The sequence below is a fragment of the Aquila chrysaetos genome, chromosome 8 (genome assembly GCF_900496995.4).
Source record: "Aquila chrysaetos chrysaetos chromosome 8, bAquChr1.4, whole genome shotgun sequence".
Classification (NCBI taxonomy): Eukaryota; Metazoa; Chordata; class Aves; order Accipitriformes; family Accipitridae; genus Aquila; species Aquila chrysaetos.
Genome location: NC_044011.1, coordinates 5,844,784 through 5,862,720, shown reverse-complemented (window position 1 = coordinate 5,862,720; position 17,937 = coordinate 5,844,784). Strand labels below are relative to the sequence as shown.

Here is a 17,937-nt window from a genome sequence, read left to right as displayed (position 1 = left end):
CTCACCTCCTCCGGAGTGTTTTGTCCCTGTTGCCTCCATGTCTGGGAGATGTCGGGATGCTCCTCGGAGATGGTCGTTGCTCCTTGCACCCCTTCGGCACACCCTGAGCTCATGGTGAGCAGTTGGATGCACTCCCGGTGCCGGCCCATCCCTACAAGCCAGAGGAACCCTCCTGTTCTGGGGGTTTTCTGTATTGGGAGCGAGGTTTTGGTAGCTGTGACATCAGCAACTCAAGGACATGATAGTCCCCAGCAAGTGCAGATGGGGTTTGACTCCCTGCATGTCCCATTTCCCGGGTTTTTGTGCCTTCAGAGGGTCAGAGCCTGACAACAGCCCCCTCAGTCATGAGTGTCCGTGCTGTGGGACACCCCTGCCTGCTCCTGCCCTTCCCTTGCCTGCTGTTGCCCAAAGCGGAGTGCAAGGCGTGGACACAGAGGGGTTTGCAGGAGCAGGGGAACAGCCTGGCGTGCTGATAAGCCCCACACACCTCCTGGGGTGTTGAACTTATCTTTCAGCCCATGGCCGTCCCGGCACAGCTGAGCCACACAGACACACATGTGTGCCAAGTCAGCCAGTGCCCAGCTCCGGCCCCTTGGTCACGCTATACATGGCGTATTTAACAGCAGGAGTGTCGGCGAAGCTCTCTGAGGTCACCGAGTGCGATTATTTTTTGGCCCAGGGGGTGGCTGTAAGGATCTGGAGGCAATCCCGCTCCCCTGGGGTGCTCCATGCACCATGAAAGTGCCGTCAGTCCTGTCCCTGAGCTGCTTTGCTTTCCCCGGGCTGGAGGAACAGGTTCAAGGTCCCAGCAGTGCTGGGGGCTCAAGGCTGCACGGAGGAGCTGGAGGATTTGGCAGCCAACCCTGTGCAGGGACAGGCTGATCCCTGAGCTGCTGGTGCCAGAGGTTTTTGTGGTTTATAGCTCCAGATTGATTATTTTTTCCATGTATTTGGGTGTTTTCCAGCCTCCTCCACGCTCCGGGGTGTCCAGCTGAGCATGACCAGCCAGGTCTGGGCACAGGCATCGCCCCATCTGCTACCCATGGGTCCTTCCGCCCTTCCTGGCACCCAAAAGCCTGGGTGCCACGACCCTTTCCACACCTCTCAGGAATATTCTGGGGACACCAGATGTTGTTTGTACAACTCTGATCTTGCAGAACTGGCCTCCCACAGGATGGCAGACCCGGCTGGGTTTGCCCCCAGCCTCTGGGCAGGCTTTGCAGGGGGGAGAAATGCTGTGGGCTGGATTTAAACCAGGGACATGGCAGGGCGTGTCTCCTTCCAGAACAGTTTTGGGTCTGGATTTGCAGTCACAGAGGGGGTTATCACACTGTAGTCCCGGGATAGCGCTGCCCTGGGTGAAGCACGGCGGCTGCTGGGCTGGATGGGGCAGGGAGCTGCTTGTTGAGACGGGCCTGAGCTTGAGCAAAGCCTTCAGCAGTTGGGGCAGGAGTGGAGCGAAGGGAGCCCAACGCTGGCAACCGAGGTCTGCAGACAGCCCTCGCAACCCCAGACCCGGGCCCAAGCCCAGACCCAGCTCCCAGATGTACCTCTCCTGGTATTGGTGCAGGCAAACGGATGCCGTGGGAGCCGGTGGCATGGCGGGGACATGCAGCCCTGCCTGAGGACAGCCTGCACGCCCTGCCTACACACTGCTGTTGGGTGCCCTTGGGTGCCCTCAGGTCTCCTGGTGCTGTCCCCAGGGCATCCAAAAGCCCAGCCTGTAACCCCGCTGTGGCCTTGTGCGTTTGGCTTTGCTCTATTTCTCTCAAGCCGAAGCTGATGTGAAACATCCCCTGGCACCGGCACGGCTTTCCCACCAACTTCCCACAGCCAGGCCAGCCAGTGCCCAGCACCCAACGCCCAGATCCCAGCACCCAGGTCCTAGAACCCCAGGTCCCAGCTCCGAGCACCCCAGTGACTAACACCCAGCTCTCCAGCACCTGAGCACCCAGCATCCCAGTGCCCAGCACCTAGCTCCCAGCATCCACATCCCAGCTACCCAGCTCCCAGCATCCAGCACCCCAGTTCCCAGCATCCCAGCACTCCCTGCACCCATTTCTCCAGCACCCATCACTCTCAGCATCCTGAACCCAGGTCCCAGCACCTCGCACCCATCTCCCAGCGCTACCAGCACCCATCTCCCCACCACCCCGCTCCCAGTACTCCCAGTGCTCCCAGTACCAAGCTGCTCCCAACCCCCCCCGAACGCAGCGGGGCGCCAGAGCCGGCCACGTGTGCCACAGCCTGGCCCCGCCCACTGCCCGGCATGGCCCCGCCCACCGCGGCAAACGAGGTTCTGTCCCCGCCCACTGCGTTGCGCAACGGCCTGGCCCCGCCCCACCCTCCACGCCCCGCTCTAGTGACCCGCCCCCCTTAGCCCCGCCCACAGCGCGTGCGCAGCCGGCCCCGCCCACTAGCACCCCCCCCCGCCCCCCCCCCCCCCCCCCCGTGCCTGGCGCAGCCCCCCCCGGGCCCACGCGTGTCCCCGTGTCCCCTGGGGCCCCCCGTCCCAAAGTCCCCACGTGTCCCCATGGCCTCTGGGTGTCCCCATGCCCCCTTGTGTGTCCCCAGGTCCCCTGAGTGCTCCCCACATCCCCTGGGTCCCCCCTTGTGTCCCCAGGTCCCCCGTGTGCCCCCCCGCCCGTCCCTGTGTGTCCCCCAGGTGTCCCCGGACCCTCCCAGGTCCCCTGTGGCTTCCACATGCCCCTGTCCCTGGTGTTCCTGTGTCTCTTGCGTCCCCCTGGGTGCCCCCATGTCCTCTGTGCCCCCCATGTTCCTCCCATGTCCCCTCTGTCCCCCATGTCTTCTGCATCCCCTCATCTGCCCCCTATGACCTCTGTGGACCCTTGTGGCTCCCATGTCCCCCCCATCCCCAGCGTCCCCTGCCTCCCCTGTGTCCCCTCCATGTTCCCCTGGTGTCCCCCGTGTCCTCTGAGTACCCCTCCCGTGTCCCGATGTCCATGGTGTCCCCCGTGTCCCCATATCCTCCATGTGTCCCCAGGTCTCCTAGGCACTCCATGTCCCCATGTCCTCCATGTGTCCCCATGACCGTTGTTCCCCCCAAGTCCTCTGTGTCCTCCATGTCCCCATGTCCTACATGCACCCATGTCACCCATGTCCCCACAGGCCTGGCTCCGGCGCACACACTGAGTACTGTGTCCCCAGACTATGGGGAACGGCGATTGGTCCCCCCTCCCTGGGGAAATGGGGAGCAGGGACAGTGTCCCCCCCAGACGATGGGGAACAGGGACCGTGTCCATCCCTCCCCGGGTGATGGGGAGCAGGGGCTCTGTCCCCCACCTGGAGTCATCGAGCCCATCCCTCAGGCACGATGGGATCATGGACAGACGGACACCCAGATCCAGGACACAGTGAGGTCACCCCGTCCCCCCAAGCCACGCTGTCACCCAGCGTCAAGTTCCACCAGCTGAACCCTGCGGCAACACTGTTTATTGTAGGGTCTACAAAAAAGCAGAGGCAGCTAAATCTGCCCAGTGCCCCGCACAAAGGGGGCCTGACTCAGCCCAAAGGCTGGGAGGGCTGAGGGTGGGGGTCGGGGTGAACTGGGGGGTCTGGTGGGGCACCCCATGGGGAGGATGGGGTTTGGGATGGCAGGGGGTGACCTGGAAATCCCATCCTGGCTTTGCTGGGGGGTCCTCCAGGCAGATGGAGACAACTTGATCACCCAAACTGGAACCCATGGATGCCCGGGTGTCAGTGCTAATGATTAATTATATTAATTAATTTTGTAAGGCACGAGAAGAGGATGTCCATGGCGGATAATGCACCTCCAGACATTTTGGATGGGCCACCTTCCCAAACCTGAAAGCAAAGGTGCGAGAAAGTGCCAGGGGTCGGTGGCTGTTAAACGAAGCGCTGTCAGTAATGAGGTTCGTTTTGAAGGCTGGAAAATACCGAAGCATGGATGGATCTCCTCGTCCATCCCTGGACTGGCTCGTTTACCCTCACTCCTTAAAATCCTTTCGGCTTTTCCTGCTGTTGACCTTAAACTCCTGGGGATGCTCCAGTAGATGAGATTGAGGGGAAATTTGGGTTAGAGCTTGAAAATTAAACACGGTCCTTATGTGGGCTTGGGCAAGGCTGAACCAGGCTCTGGTCCCATGGGAATTAAAGGCTGGGAGTAGAATAACTACCGGTGCTGCGCGATGGAGGAATGGAGCTGGGAACGGCCGTGTTGTCCCAGACCTGTGCCTGGCCTCGACCCGCTCGTTATGCTCATTGGATGCCGGGAAAAAAATATATCTATGTCTGTTGGTGGCAAGAAGTCAAGTCTGGATGGTGCCCAGGGCGGTGGCCCGACACTGTGGGGGGTCACCCAGGTGCCCCATGGCATCCCCAGGGACTCCGGGCTGGTGTCGTGGGGTCGTCCCATGGATACGACTCTCCATCCAGAGGGGTGGGGTAGGAAGCAGCTCCTGAGGGATTCACCCTCCAGCCAAGCGCTGCATCCCAGCGCGTCCTCCCAGGGATGGTGGGTTCTGCCACCCCTCCACAGGTCGCCCAGACCCCCAATCTTTTTTTCCCCTCCTGGCCTTTTTCTGCTCATTTTTGCTGCTCATCACCAGGACGAGATTCAGACCAATACTGACATCAAGTGGCTGCTGGGATCCCTCGCACGCCTGGGCCGTATCCTGCCTCTCCCTGTGCTGGGAGCAGCCCAGCATCACCCGCACGGCCTCATCCTGCCCTGGAGAGGGGCTGGGAGCCAAGCGGGGTCAGGAGCCGTGGCCGGCGGTGCCAGACGTCAGCCCGGCCGGGTCTCCATCACCCCTCGCCGGGCAGGCGGGATGCGGCCAGCTGTACTCCATCATCACCCCGCTGCCTGTCCCCAGCCAGGCCACCGCTGTGTCCTACTCCTGTCCCCGGCATGCCCAGCCACAGCAGTCGATATCCCAGCAGGGTCGAACTAAGCGCGCTGACGGCATCGCCGAGTGGGGAGTATCCACCGCATCCCTCGCCCACGGTGTGCTGGTGGGGACCCCCCCCGGCCACGGCAGCCCCATCCCGTGGCTCTGCCCTGCCGGTGGCAAGGTCACGGTGACGGACGAGCAGCAAGGTCGTGGTGGCCCTGCCACCGCCCCGGCGCTGGGGACACTTGTCCCCGACACCCTGCCGGCAGCCGTGGACTTTGTGCCGAGCGCGGGAGTGGCGGCGGCGATGCGTCTGCTGGCACTGGCAGAGCCCCAGATCACCCGTGAGACCTGGCTTCGGACAGCAGGTAACACCAGGGTGACATCCCCACTGCTCGGGGGGATGCTGTAACACGGGGCTCCCTGGGGGGGGACGGGTCCCCTGTCGTGCTGCTGAACCATCACCGGGTGTGGAGTCAGCTCCAGGAGGAAATCACGGTGTTATTCCCATTTTAAAGCAGGGGAAACAGAGGCATGGCAGTGTGCTGGGTGCCAGAGCAGGCATGCAGTCTGGCTTTTTGGGGATAAAGGCTGGATAACCCCATTTTTCCCCCAAACCGCTGGGCTCGGAGGCCTGGAGGAGTTTTGCAACATCCCGTTCACCTTCATCCCGGCTTCCCTGAAGCAGGAGCTGAGCTTACCCAGGGAAGCCTGAAGCCCAGGATGGGTTTCTGGGAGAGCGATGGCTCTAGCAGGGTATTGGATGCAGGTGGAGCTGGGATTAGGGGAGCAGGTGTGGGTGCTCAGCCCCTCAGTGGGAACCCACCCATGGGTGGAGAAGGAGGCGGAGGCGTGCTGGGGCTGGGCTGCTGGTGGATTTAAGTTCCGAGAGGCTCTAAGGTCTGGGTACATGCTGGGAGGGCACTGCAGGGCTGAGCCTTCTGCTAGGTAATGAGGTGTGTCAGGTCTCTGCAGACCCCCTCGTGTCGTCCCCCCCGGGATTTCTCTGCCCGAGACCCCTGCGTTGCAGCCCTGCGACCCTGCTCAGTGCCAAAAGGGGTGTTGGGGGGTTTGGGACTGCAGTGCAAGACGTGGTTTGGGGGAGGGCTCTGTCATGATGTTGGTGGTTGTTTGTTTCCCTGAGTCCGGAAACGCTCCCTGGGAAGGAAAGGGAGGGGAGAGCTGGGGCTGTTCCCAGCCCCGGAGCAGGAGGGATGCTCCTGGATGGGCCTGAAGGCAGCACCGAGACATCCCCATATGTGCGGTCCTAGTGGTCCTCAACCCCTAGCATCGCCTCTTCCTTCCCTCTCCAGCTCCCTGATGGCTCCGCAGTGACTGGGAAGGATCAGGGACCTGCTGGTGGCCTGGGACAGGACAAGACAGGACTGGACGGTGACAGGTCAGCACTGTGGCTCTTGGGTTGGGGTTTGGGTGCTGCCACCTAGCACGCTTGGGTGTCATTGCCCTGTCCTCCCAAACCTTGTATGGACTGAGCAGGAGGGGATGTGCGTAAGGAAACAGGTCCTTTGCCCTAGAAATGCAGCTTTTCCTGGGGATTTCCTGGCTGATGCAAGACAGGGCATGAGAAAAACATCGGCTTTGAGCCTAAGGCGCTACTGGAAAGAGATTGTCCCCATCTAAGAAGGGACCTTGTTTTAAAATTGGGTTTGGCCCTTTGCTGGGTCTCTCTGGGTCCATCAGGATTTCAGCTTTTGGGTAGAACGGGGAGTGCAGGCAGAGGTGGAGAGATGCTGGTGGTCTCACATGGCAGGGAGAAGGTGCGGGGCTCCAGGAAGCAGCCGGAGCGGACACACAGGCATCGCCTGCCTCAGCACCCCTGCCCCAGCACGGGCTTGCCAGGAGCCTCAGCGCTGCATCCAGCACCCATCCTGACTGTGCCAGCACCCAGCGAGGAGCTGGTGGCACCACCATGTCCCAGGCAGAAGGTATGGCTGAACCCTCAGTCTCTCCCTGGCGGAGGCGCAGTCTTTGCGTGGGGACGCCAGTGCTGCTGTGACCCCCCAGATCAGCACCAATCTCCATCCCATCCTGTTTAATGGCCCCTTTTCGTTTGGATTTTTGATCCTAAAAGCACCTTTTACCCTGACTTGCAGGGTGCTGGGCTGCTCCAGGAGCTCCTGTGGCAGCAGCTGCTGTCCCCTCATCCCCCCCGGGTCCTATCTGCACTGCGTGGGGAGGGCGGTTGGACCTGGATGAAGCAGGGGGGACACAGAAATAAGCACTGCAGGGGAAGCGTGGGCAGCTGGTCCCCAAAGTATGAGGGATCCATGCATGGACCACCCCATTCCATCCCTCCCAGGAGGCGAGGAGACCTTTGAATACCGCGATGTGGTCGTCAGCAGCCAGGAAAAGTTTTCAGACATGTACACGCAGCTGGAGAAGCTGGGAGAGTAAGTGGGGGTCCCACGTCCCCACTGCTTGGGGATGGTCCATGGCTGTCAATGCGCAGCCCTGGGTGGGATGCAGGGTGGTGGTGATGGCTCCTCCATCCCTCATCCTCGCTCTGTTTCAGGGGAAAATTTGGGACAGTGTACCGGCTGCAGGAAAAAGCCACTGGCAAAATCCGGGCTGGGAAATATTTCCGGACGCGGACGGCTAAAGAGAAGCAGGCGGCTCGGGATGAGGTGGAGCTCATGAACCTGCTGCATCACCCCGCGCCTCGTACAGTGCCTCGCTGCCTTCCAGGGCCCTGCCGAGCTGGTGATGGTGATGGAGTAGTGAGTGCGGGGGGACAGAGTCAAGTTTGGGGGTGGTGGGGACAGTGCCGGGCTCTGCCAGGGAGAGCACTGAAGGTGGGGAGGGGTGCTGGCGTGGGGCATAGGATGGACGGGCAACCTGCAGGCCCTGGAGGTATGGGTGGTGGGATGCTCCCAGAGTGCTGAGTCTGGCTTCCCTGGTGGGTCTTCTCCTCCTTGGGGCTGGTAGACCCCAGCGGGGTCCCCAGCAACTTGTCCTCCCCCAGCGTGGCAGGCGGGGAGCTCTTTGAGCGCATTGTGGATGATGACTTCGAGCACACAGAGCCCAGCAGTGCTCAGTATGTGCAGCAGATCCTGGAGGGGCTGCAGTTCATGCACAGCCAGGCCGTCGTCCACCTCGACCTCAAACCCGAGAACATTGTCTGCGTCAGCCCCAGCAGCCACTGGCTCAAGATCATCGACTTTGGCTTGGCGCGGAAGCTGGGTGAGCAAGAATAGGGGTCCTGGGGGACCGGAGCAGGGACTGTTACCGTCACAGGGACCTGATCTGGCCAGGCATGTCAGCAAGGAGCTTAGCATCCTCCTGCCTGCGCCTCTGGGACAGGCAGCTCTGTGCCACCAGATCAGGGCCCTTTCTGGTGACCATAAGATGCTCTGGGGAAACCTGCATGTCTTCAGCCCTGCCTCCCAGGTGGCCATCCCCAAGACCCCTGTGCCTGTGGGTGCCCAGCACCCAGAGATGCTCTAGGAGAGCACCAAGACCTGTGATGGGTTCTGGAGGGCGGCAGCTCCACCTGGACACAGGGGCTCATCTACCTGGCATGTGTTGGTGTGCAAGTGGGCTGTCCTGGGGACATCCCACCTGGACACCTGCCCCACGCATCTTCTCTGCAGCTCCAGACACCCCCGTGAAGGTGTTGCATGGCACCCCTGAGTTCATGGCTCCAGAAGTGGTCGCCTTTGAGCCCGTGGGCTTCTCCACAGACATGTGGAGCGTTGGTGTCATCTGCTACATCCTGTGAGTGTCCTCCTGGGAAGAGCAGGTCAGGTTGGAGGAGGCTGAGCTGTCACTGATGTCCTCATGTCACCTCTCCAGGCTGAGCGGGGAGTCCCCCTTCCAGGGGGACAACGACATGGAGACGCTGAGCAACATCACAGCTGCCCAGTGGGACTTCGAGGAGGAGACCTTCTCTGAGATCTCCCAGCAAGCCAAGGACTTCATCAGCCAACTGCTGCAGAAGGACACCCGGTAGGACCTGGGGGCGGCTGTGGGGTGCTGAGCTGGAGCTGGGCTGGGTTTTGGGGTGCCAAGGGGATGGACAGGGGAAAGCCCTGGATGCGGTTGGTGGAGGGGATGCTCCACGGGTCCATGCCAGCAGCCGAGGGTCTGATGGTGGAGAAGCCCCCACCATGACCACCCCGTCTGCCCCCAGCCGCCGGCTCTCCAGCGCAGGGGCTCTGCTGCACCCCTGGCTGCAGCAGCCCCAGCCCAGCAGCACCAAGGCGCTGTCAAAGGAGAGGATCAAGCAGTTCCTGACGCGTCGGAAGTGGCAGGTACCTGGGGGGATGATGAGGATGTGGGGATGGGGATGGCTCTGGTGTGGGACTCAGTGCTCCTTCTCTGCACTCCAGAAAACAGGCAAAGCTCTGCTGGCCCTCAACAGGTTGACCCTGCTGTCCCAGAGCCCGGAGAGGAAAGCGTCAGAGGCTCAGGATGAGGAAGGTGATGGCCCCTGAAGCATCATCCCCACCAACCCACTCCTCTCTGTTTTGTCACCCCCAACTCCTGCTCCTGGGCAGTTTCCGCCACCTTTGCTCCAACCTGCCCTGCTGCCACCACACACTGGGCCATGTCCTCACTGTGGCATTTCTGCTCCAGGCCAGCTTCAGTGCCCCAAAGTCCTTGCCACCCTCATGCCCAAGGGGCAATCTCTGATGCAGCCTTAGAACAAGCACGTCCCGCTCTGCAGGGCTGGGATCTGTGTGTGATCCGGAGTTGATCGCCATGGGACCTGGCCCGTAGGTGTCACGCGTGTTCCTCCAGCAGAGGAGGGAGGTTGAACTCAGCCAGCTCCTCACTGTTCCCTCTGTCCATTTGCCTGCAGACCTGGGCTGTAGCCCGGAGGAGGACCAAGCCTCCAGATCTTTGCCCCAACGAGGTCCCAGCTTCTCAGAGCTCCTGACGGACCAAGAGGAAGAGGAAGGTGGGAGCACTGCATCACAGGGGAGGCAGAGAGCAGTGTCAGTGTGGCCGTGCCACCCCAGCCCTGGAGCACCTAGAGCAGCTGGTGAGAGAGGAACAGGGAGCGATGGGGACGAAACCTTCTCCAGCAGCTGACACGATGACCTGGGCAGCCTGGGGTAGACCCAGATCACAGGGCTCCTCTTCCATGGGTGAGCTCTGGGGTCCCACGGTGTCCCTGTGCTGGCGTGGGGACAGCCATGCCTGCTGTCCCTAGCAAGGAAACAATGCTCCTGTCTGCATGGCTGCCCGGGCTTGAGCTGTCACCAATAAAGCACCAAGGATCTCTGCACTCCCTGTGCTGCTCCTTTTTTCCCCCAAAATCACTGAGAGGGATGGGAAAGAGCTGCCCAAGCTGTGCCCACCCTTTGGGAGCTGGGACCAGGTTCTTACCTGACCTGGGCCCCCACCCTTGTCTTCTCCAGGAGAGATGCCGGCCCTTGGGGACAGGGACTGAGTGGGGACAGTTCTAGCAGCAGCCCTTGTGTCCCTTGTTTGGAAGTCTTCCCTCATCATCAAGGAGGGTTGGCATCATGTCCTGAGCCCATGGACAGGAAGAGCTAGGATGTGTCCTGGGGACTCCGGTGTCTCCATTTCTGGGCCAGCTCTGGTACCAGCAGGGCTGGAAGGAGCCCAGAAACTGCTGTGTGACCTCCAACCTCCTCCTAAGGAGGCATCTTGGTCAGAAATTGGGAGTTGGGAGCCCCTCTCCTTCAACAAGAAGGGCACAGCCCTGTCTCTGGGGTAGAGCAACCTCAGGCACCAGTACGTGCTGGGGGACACCCAGCTGGGAAGCAGCTTGGCCTGGGGGTCCTGGTGGACACCAGGTTGACCATGAAACAGCACTGTGCCCTTGCTGCAAAGAAGGTGAACAGTGTCCTGGGCTGCAATAGACAACGCGTTGCCAGCAGGTGGAGGGAGGTGATGCTTCCCTTTATTCAGCACTGGTGAGGCCACAGCGGGAGGAGTGTGCCATGTTCTGGGGTCCCCAGTACAAGAGAGACATGGACACACTGGGGAGAGTTCAATGGAGGATGATGAAGGCACTAGAGCACCTCACCTACGAGAAAAGGCTGTGGGAGCTGGGACTACTTAGCCTGCAGAAGAGAAGGCTCAGGGGTGATCTCATCAATATCTATACATACCTGAAGGGAGGGTGCACAGAGGATGGAGCCAGGCTCTTCTCAGCGGTGCCCAGTGGCAGGACCAGAAGCCATGGGCACCGAATGAAACACAGGAAGTTCTATCTGAACCTCAGGAAACACTTTTTTACTGGTGATGGAGCACTGGCACAGGTTGCCCAGGGAGGTTGTGTGATCTCCATCCTTGGAAGTATTAAAAAACCATCTAGGCGTGGTCCTGGGCAACCTGCTCTAGGTGGCCCTGCTGGGAGCAAGGGGATGGACCAGTTGACTTCCAGAGATTCCTTCCAACCTCAGCCATCCTGTGATTCTGTGAAAACCCACCTCCTGTCGAAGCTGGGCTGGGGGCTGCTCTCCCTCAGCACATGCTGGAGCCGGAGGGCTTGTGAAGGTGCCCTGATTGGAGTGGTCCAGCCCTGTGCCCGCTGCCAGGTTGTGGCTGTGCAGAATAACACATGGCTGAGGCACAGCTTTGACCCTTCCTCCTCCTCTTCCTCCTTCCCTGCTGAATGAGGCCACCAGGGGCTAGGATGAAAGTGTTGTTTTTATTAAACAGAACCAAATCCACTCACTCTCACAACCACGGCAGGGACACATGTCTGAGAGCTCTGGCCAGGAGCACTCGCTGGATGCAGATCAAAGGGACACCAGCCATCAGAGCTGCTGCTGGACTGGTAATGACAAACCCACTTTCGGATAGTTTGCTGAACCCTCTAGGAAGCTGATGGCCACTACAGCAGGAGGTTTCCATATCAGGATTTGGCATCCTGCTCCCTCCAGAGTTGGTAGAACAACCAGAGTGCCTGTGGTCCCTTGGGTGGGGGAATTCATGGCTCTTATCTGTTCTTTTCTTGGGCTAATGGGGAAGGATGTTGTCACCTTCCTGTCCTGTTATTGTGGCATTGACTCTCCAGCTGACAAGGCTTTATCAGCACCCAGGCCTGACTTGAATTTTTGTGGCAAAAGCCTGTTCCTGTTAATAACGTCCATGGCCGGTGGCTGCTTCTGGGTACATCTAACCACGGGAAGCAGGAGACTGCCATGGTGTCGCAGAGTGGTAACATGCTCTGCCCAGGACTTGGTGGTCTCTTACGTTGTTGGAAACAGTATGTGCAACTTAAGAAGGAACTTAATTTGGAAGCAACCAGCACGGACCTCCAGCCAGAGAATGGGGAGCCCTTTTGGGGACCCTCCCAACAGTGGTGAGGCCACCTTGATGTTTTCATTGCTTGGCATGCTGTAGGTCAGACACCGAGGCGAGCAGCTCCGGTGCCGGCACAATCCTCAGTGGAGCGCTCACGTGTGGTGCACAGCGGGGTCCTGAACCGGGAGAACCTCGGGGGAGTGGGGAGACCCACGGGGTGACAGCAGCTGATGAGTCCTGGGCAGGGCCAGGAGCAAGGGTGGCCAAAACCCCCCCTGCACATAAAAAAGAAGCCCCTGGGGAGCGCGAGAGACCGGGACATGGGGCAGCAGTTGGCGCAGGAAGGGTGCTGTGCCTCTGCCAGCTCAACCAGGGAGCAAGGGTATCCAGCCGGCAGAAAGCCACAGTCTCTCCAAGCTCTGCACCCACCATGACTGATGCAGGTTCCCAGACAGAGCTCCGGTGGGAACGGTGTCGGGCTGGAGGCCGTGCCCTGCTCTTAGCCTGGGATGGGACGGCAGCAGTGAGCACAGACAGCGTGGGAGGTGTGCCCAGGGAGAGGAGCTCCTCCGCTTAGTGACAGGGCTCGGGGAGGAGGACCATGGGTTGAGGAGCATCAGGGAGCGCGAGGGAGAGATGGACTACTGGAATCGCACCCTGCCTTCCCCAGGACAGGCCTGTCAGGCAGACAGGACATATGACACGGGGGATTCCCTATCCTCTCTCCGCCTGACTGAACGTGATGACTCAAGGGATAGGGGACAATGGTGACAAGCTCCTGCCCGGAGCAGCAGGCACGTCTCCTCCGTGACCACCCCACCTTCCCAGGTGCTCTTGCGTAATAGGGATAAGGCTCTGCAAGTGGAACCGAACAATGAAGAGGATGATGGTTCATTCATCTAGCTTCGAGGTGTCCCCAGGGTTAAGTTGGCCTATGCCCTGTGTCAAAACCACTTCCATAAAGAAAAATAGGTGGGTCATTGTCATAGGAGACTCCCTTCTGAAGGGAAGGGAAGGCCCTATACACAGGCTGGACCCACTTCTTGGGGAAGTCTGCTTCCTCCCTGAGGCCCGGGTTAAAGATGTGAAGAGAAAACTTCCTACCCCGGTTCGGCCCTCAGATCATTATCCGTTATTGATTTTTCACATATCAAGTTGCAACAGGAAGTCTGAGGGCAATCAAGAGAGACTTCAGGACCTTGGGACGACTGGTAAGGGATCAGGAGCACCAGCAGTGTTCTCCTCTATCCTCCCAGTTGTAGGGAATGATGAGGGAAGAAACAGGAAGAGCCAGCACATCAATACCTGGCTCTGAGCCTGGTGTTGCCATCAGAATTTTGGATTTTTTGATCATGGATCAGTCTACATGACACCAGGCCTGCTGGCGACAGATGGGGTAAACCTGTCTCAAAGGGGAAAAAGGATCTTTGCACAGGAGTTAGCAGAGCTCATTGAAAGAGCTTTAAACTAGATTTGAAGGGGGATAGAGATAAAACCAGGCTCACTAGAGATAAGCCTGGGGCGCCACACGCCGATGTTTGAGGGATGGTGTGCTAGCAAGGTCCTTCAGTCTGCCAACCAGAGGTAGGGAATGGAGATCCATGCGGCAGCAAAGATGCAAGGGTTATTGGTGTGTTAGAAACCACGAAAGCACCTGAGAATGGGCACATAGGAATTTGGGCTTCTCCCCCCCTAAAAGGTGGCGGCATCAATAGCTCAACTGAAGTGCTTCTACACTGATGCACACAGCATGGCCAACAAACAGGAGGAGCTGGAAGCCATTGTGCAGCAGGAAAACTATGATATTGTTGCCATCACAGAAACATGGTGGGTTGACTCGCACAACTGAAGGGCTGCAATGGATGGCTATAAACCCTTCAGAAGGGATAGACAGGGAAGGAGAGGCGGTGGGGTAGCCGTGTATGTTAGGGAGTGTTTTGATTATCTAGAGGTTAATGAAGGTGATGATAGGGTTGAGTGTTTATGGGTATGGGGAAGGCTAACAAGGCAGGGTGGGAGCCTGTTATAGACCACCCAACCAGGATGAAGAGGCAGACAAAATATTCTATAAGCAGCTGGGAGAAGTCTCACAAATGCTAGCCCTTGTTCTCATGGGGGACTTCAGCTTACCAGATGTCTGCTGGAAATAAAATACAGCCAAAAGGCAACAGTCCTGGAGGTTCCTGGGTTGTGTGGAAGAGACCTTCCCCAACACAGCAGGTGAGTGAGCCAACTAGGGAAGGTTGTTCACTGTTGTTTGTGAACAGAGAAGGACTTGTGGGTGATGTGATGGCTGGAGGCCATCGTGGGCATAGCAATCACAAAATGATAGTTTTCGATTCTTGGAGAAGCAAGGAGGGGGGTCAGCAGAAGTGCTACCTCGGACTTCAGAGGGCAGACTATGGCCTGTTTAGGGGACTGGTTGACAGAGTCCCTTGGGAGGCAGCCAAAGGGCAAAGGAGCCCGGGAAGGCTGGACATTCTTTAAGAAGGAAATCTTAAAGGCGCAGGAGCAGGCTGTCCCCATGTGCCAAAAGATGAGCCGGTGGGGAAGACGACCGGCCTGGCTGAACAGAGAGCTTTGGCTGGAACTCAGGAAAAAAAGGAGAGTTTGTGACCTTTAGAAGAAGGGGCAGGCAACTCAGGAGGACTACAAGGATGTCGTGAGGTTATGCAGGGAGAAAATTAACTACTAGTTGGGCTTTGGCCCTTCTAATGTGGCTGCTGCCTTAAAAGACAATTAAAAAATGTTTCTATAAATACATTAGCAGCAAAAGGAGAGCTAAGGAGAATGTCCACCCTTTATTGGATGCAGGGGTGAAACAGTGACAAAGGATGAGGAAAAGGGTGAGGTACTTAATGCCTTCTTAGCCTCAGTCTTTAATAGTCAGACGAGTTGTTCTTGGGGTAGCCAGCCCCCTGAGCTGGAAGACAGGGACGAGGAGCAGAATGAAGCCCCCATAATCCAAGGGGAAATGGTTAGTGACCTGCTACACCACTTAGACATGCACAAGTCTATGGGGCTGGATGGGATCCACCCAAGGGTATGGAGGGAGCTGGCAGAAGTGCTCACCAAGCCAGTTTCCATCATTTATCAGCAGTCCGGGCTAACCGGGAAGGTCCCAGTGGGCTGGAGGTTAGCAAATGTGACGCCCATCTGCAAGAAGGGCTGGAAGGAGGATCTGGGGAGCTACAGGCCTGTCAGTCTTACCTCGGTGCCAGGGAAGGTTATGGGGCAGATCATCTTGAGTGCCATCACACAGCACGTACAGGACAACCAGGTGATCAGGCCCAGTCAGCATGGGTTTATGAAAGGCAGGTCCTGCCTGACTAACCTGATCGCCTTCTGTGACAAGGTGACCCGCTTAGTGGAGGAGGGAAAGGCTGTGCATGTTGTCTACTTAGACTTTAGTAGAGCCTTTGACACCATTTCCCACAGCATTCTCCTGGAGAAACTGGCTGCTCGTGGCCTGGATGGGTGTACTCTTCACTGGGTAAAAAACTGGCTGGATGGCTGGGCCCAAAGTGTTGTGGTGAATGGAGTTAAATCCAGTCGGCAGCCAGTCACACGTGGTGTTCCCCAGGGCTCAGTATTGGGGCCAGTTCTGTTTAATATCTTTATCAGTGATCTGGATGAGGGGATCGAGTGCACCCTCAGTAAGTCTGCAGACAACACCAAGGAGTGTTCTGCTTGAGGGAAGTAAGGCTCTACAGAGGGATCTGGACAGGCTGGATTGATGGGCCGAAGCCAATTGTATGAGGTTCAACAAGGCCAAGTGCCGGCTCCTGCACTTGGGTCACAACAACCCCATGCAACGCTACGGGCTTGGGGAAGAGTGACTGGAAAGCTGCCCGGCGGAAAAGGACCTGGGGGTGCTGGTCCACAGCCAGCTGGATGTGAGCCGGCAGCGTGCCCAGGTGGCCAAGAAGGCCAACAGCACCCTGGCTTGTGTCAGAAATAGTGTGGCCAGCAGGACTAGGGCGGTGATCGTCCCCCTGTGCTCAGCACTGGCCGCACCTCAAATACTGTGTTCAGTTTTGGGCCCCTCACTACAAGACAGACATTGAGGTGTTGGAGCATGTCCAAAGAAGAGCAACGAAGCTGGTGAAGGGTCTAGAGCACAAGTCTTGTGAGGAGCGGCTGGGGGAACTGGGGTTGTTTAGCCTGGAGAAAAGGAGGCTGAGGGGAGACCTTATCACTCTACAACTACCTGAAAGGAGGCTGTAGTGAGGTGGAGGTCAGTCTCTTCTCCCAAGTAACAAGCGATAGGACAAAAGGAAATGGCCTCAAGTTGAACCAGGGAAGGTTTAGATTGTATATTAGGAAAAATTTCTTCACTGAAAGGGCTGTCAAGAATTGGAACAGGCTGGTCAGGGAAGTGGTTGAGTCACCATCCCTGGAGGTATTTAGAAGAGGTGTAGATGTGGTGCTTAGAGACATGGTTTTGTGGTGGACTTGGCAGTGCTAGGTTAACAGTTGGACTCGATGATCTTAAAGGTCTTCTCCAACCTAAACAATTCTATGATTCCTTGCAGGGTCCAACCATGGCTCTTCAATGTCTCTGTGAGACATCTCCTGACAGAGCTCACCTGCTTCCTATTCCTCCCATGTTTTCAGCAGAAGTGGATTCAGTGCTCTGAGTTGGAGGAGAAACTCCTTAGAAACAAATAAACAAACAAAAATATTCCATATTCTATCCAGAGCATTTGTTTTCCCTTCCCAGAGTAAGAGCGAGAGGCTGAGGAACCCCTTTCTCCTCCACTGCTCTTCTCTTGATGGTCACACAGATCATATCCCAATTTTTACCCGCTATCTATTCCATGTTTTCCTCTTTACACAGACTCTGAACTCACATGCATCCCTTGGGAACCAAACTGAATGCCTTCAAGCTGCAGATGATAAGCAAACACCAAGTTACATGTAATCAATCCCTTGATGAACTATTTACCATGTGACATTACCAAAATATTTCTGGTAGGGAACTATGTTTATCTTCATCTGTTTTCCAAACTCCTCGCAGCCCTGAAAATCCATGTCCCAGGACTCTAGACATGAGCTTTCTCTCTATAATCCTGTATTTTATACTGTAAAAACTGATTTACATACAGAAGAAGCTGATTTACCAACAGAAGGCACATGTTTCTTCTCCTTCCACTGCTTCCCATGGTTTAACACATTACAATGTGTGCTTGAGAAAGCAATGGACTAAATGAAAAGTGGAGTTATACCTGGAACTCATTAGAGCCACTGAGAAACTCAGCAGCACTGAAAATAGAAATCCAATCTCAGCATCTCAGAGGCAAAGGAATTAAGATTTTGAGCCTTCCATCAAGAAAGACTCTTGGGCTGACCTTCACTTCAGCCACACAACTTCAGAGTAGGTCCTCAAATCATCAGAAATCCTCCATCAAGACAGAAAGGAAGAGCAATGCCCTTGGGGAACCTTGAGAAACGGTTCCCCTCCCTATCTCAGGTACCCCTAGGTCCAGCTGCTTGGAGGTACGTGAGGTGGGGTCACCTGTCCAAATACCCTCAAGCTTCTGGAGCTTAATCCTTCAGTGCCAAGTTATCATGATAACCTTGGGTTTATTCTGGGCTGCACAATCTAGGTCTAGGAATGCTTATTTGGATGAGGAAATATTGCCTGGGTAGCTCTAACATCAAAAAATAGTATTTTTTTGTGGACCTGAAAATTCAGGGGAAAAAAACCCCAGAAGAGTACAATGTTCTGCTTGAGTGTTTTCTAGTGAATTGAAATTAATGAAGGAAACAAATCTAAGTCTGAAGTCAACCTTAATGTAAAAAAAAATTAGCCCTG

The 17,937-nt window shown here is 57.2% G+C and overlaps 1 protein-coding gene across 1 annotated transcript; it reads left to right on the top strand.

Annotated features, from left to right (window-relative positions):
* Nucleotides 1-4,971: 4,971 nt before the first annotated feature.
* LOC115345195 (myosin light chain kinase, smooth muscle-like) lies at nucleotides 4,972-10,141 on the top strand. Its single transcript, XM_030023615.2, is given in 12 exon segments — nucleotides 4,972-5,242; nucleotides 6,188-6,273; nucleotides 6,646-6,820; nucleotides 7,195-7,285; nucleotides 7,408-7,546; nucleotides 7,548-7,612; nucleotides 7,858-8,075; nucleotides 8,486-8,609; nucleotides 8,688-8,840; nucleotides 9,025-9,145; nucleotides 9,224-9,314; nucleotides 9,697-10,141. Coding segments are annotated over 10 exon segments (1,251 nt in total). The 5' UTR covers nucleotides 4,972-5,242; nucleotides 6,188-6,273; nucleotides 6,646-6,804; the 3' UTR covers nucleotides 9,930-10,141.
* Nucleotides 10,142-17,937: the final 7,796 nt, after the last annotated feature.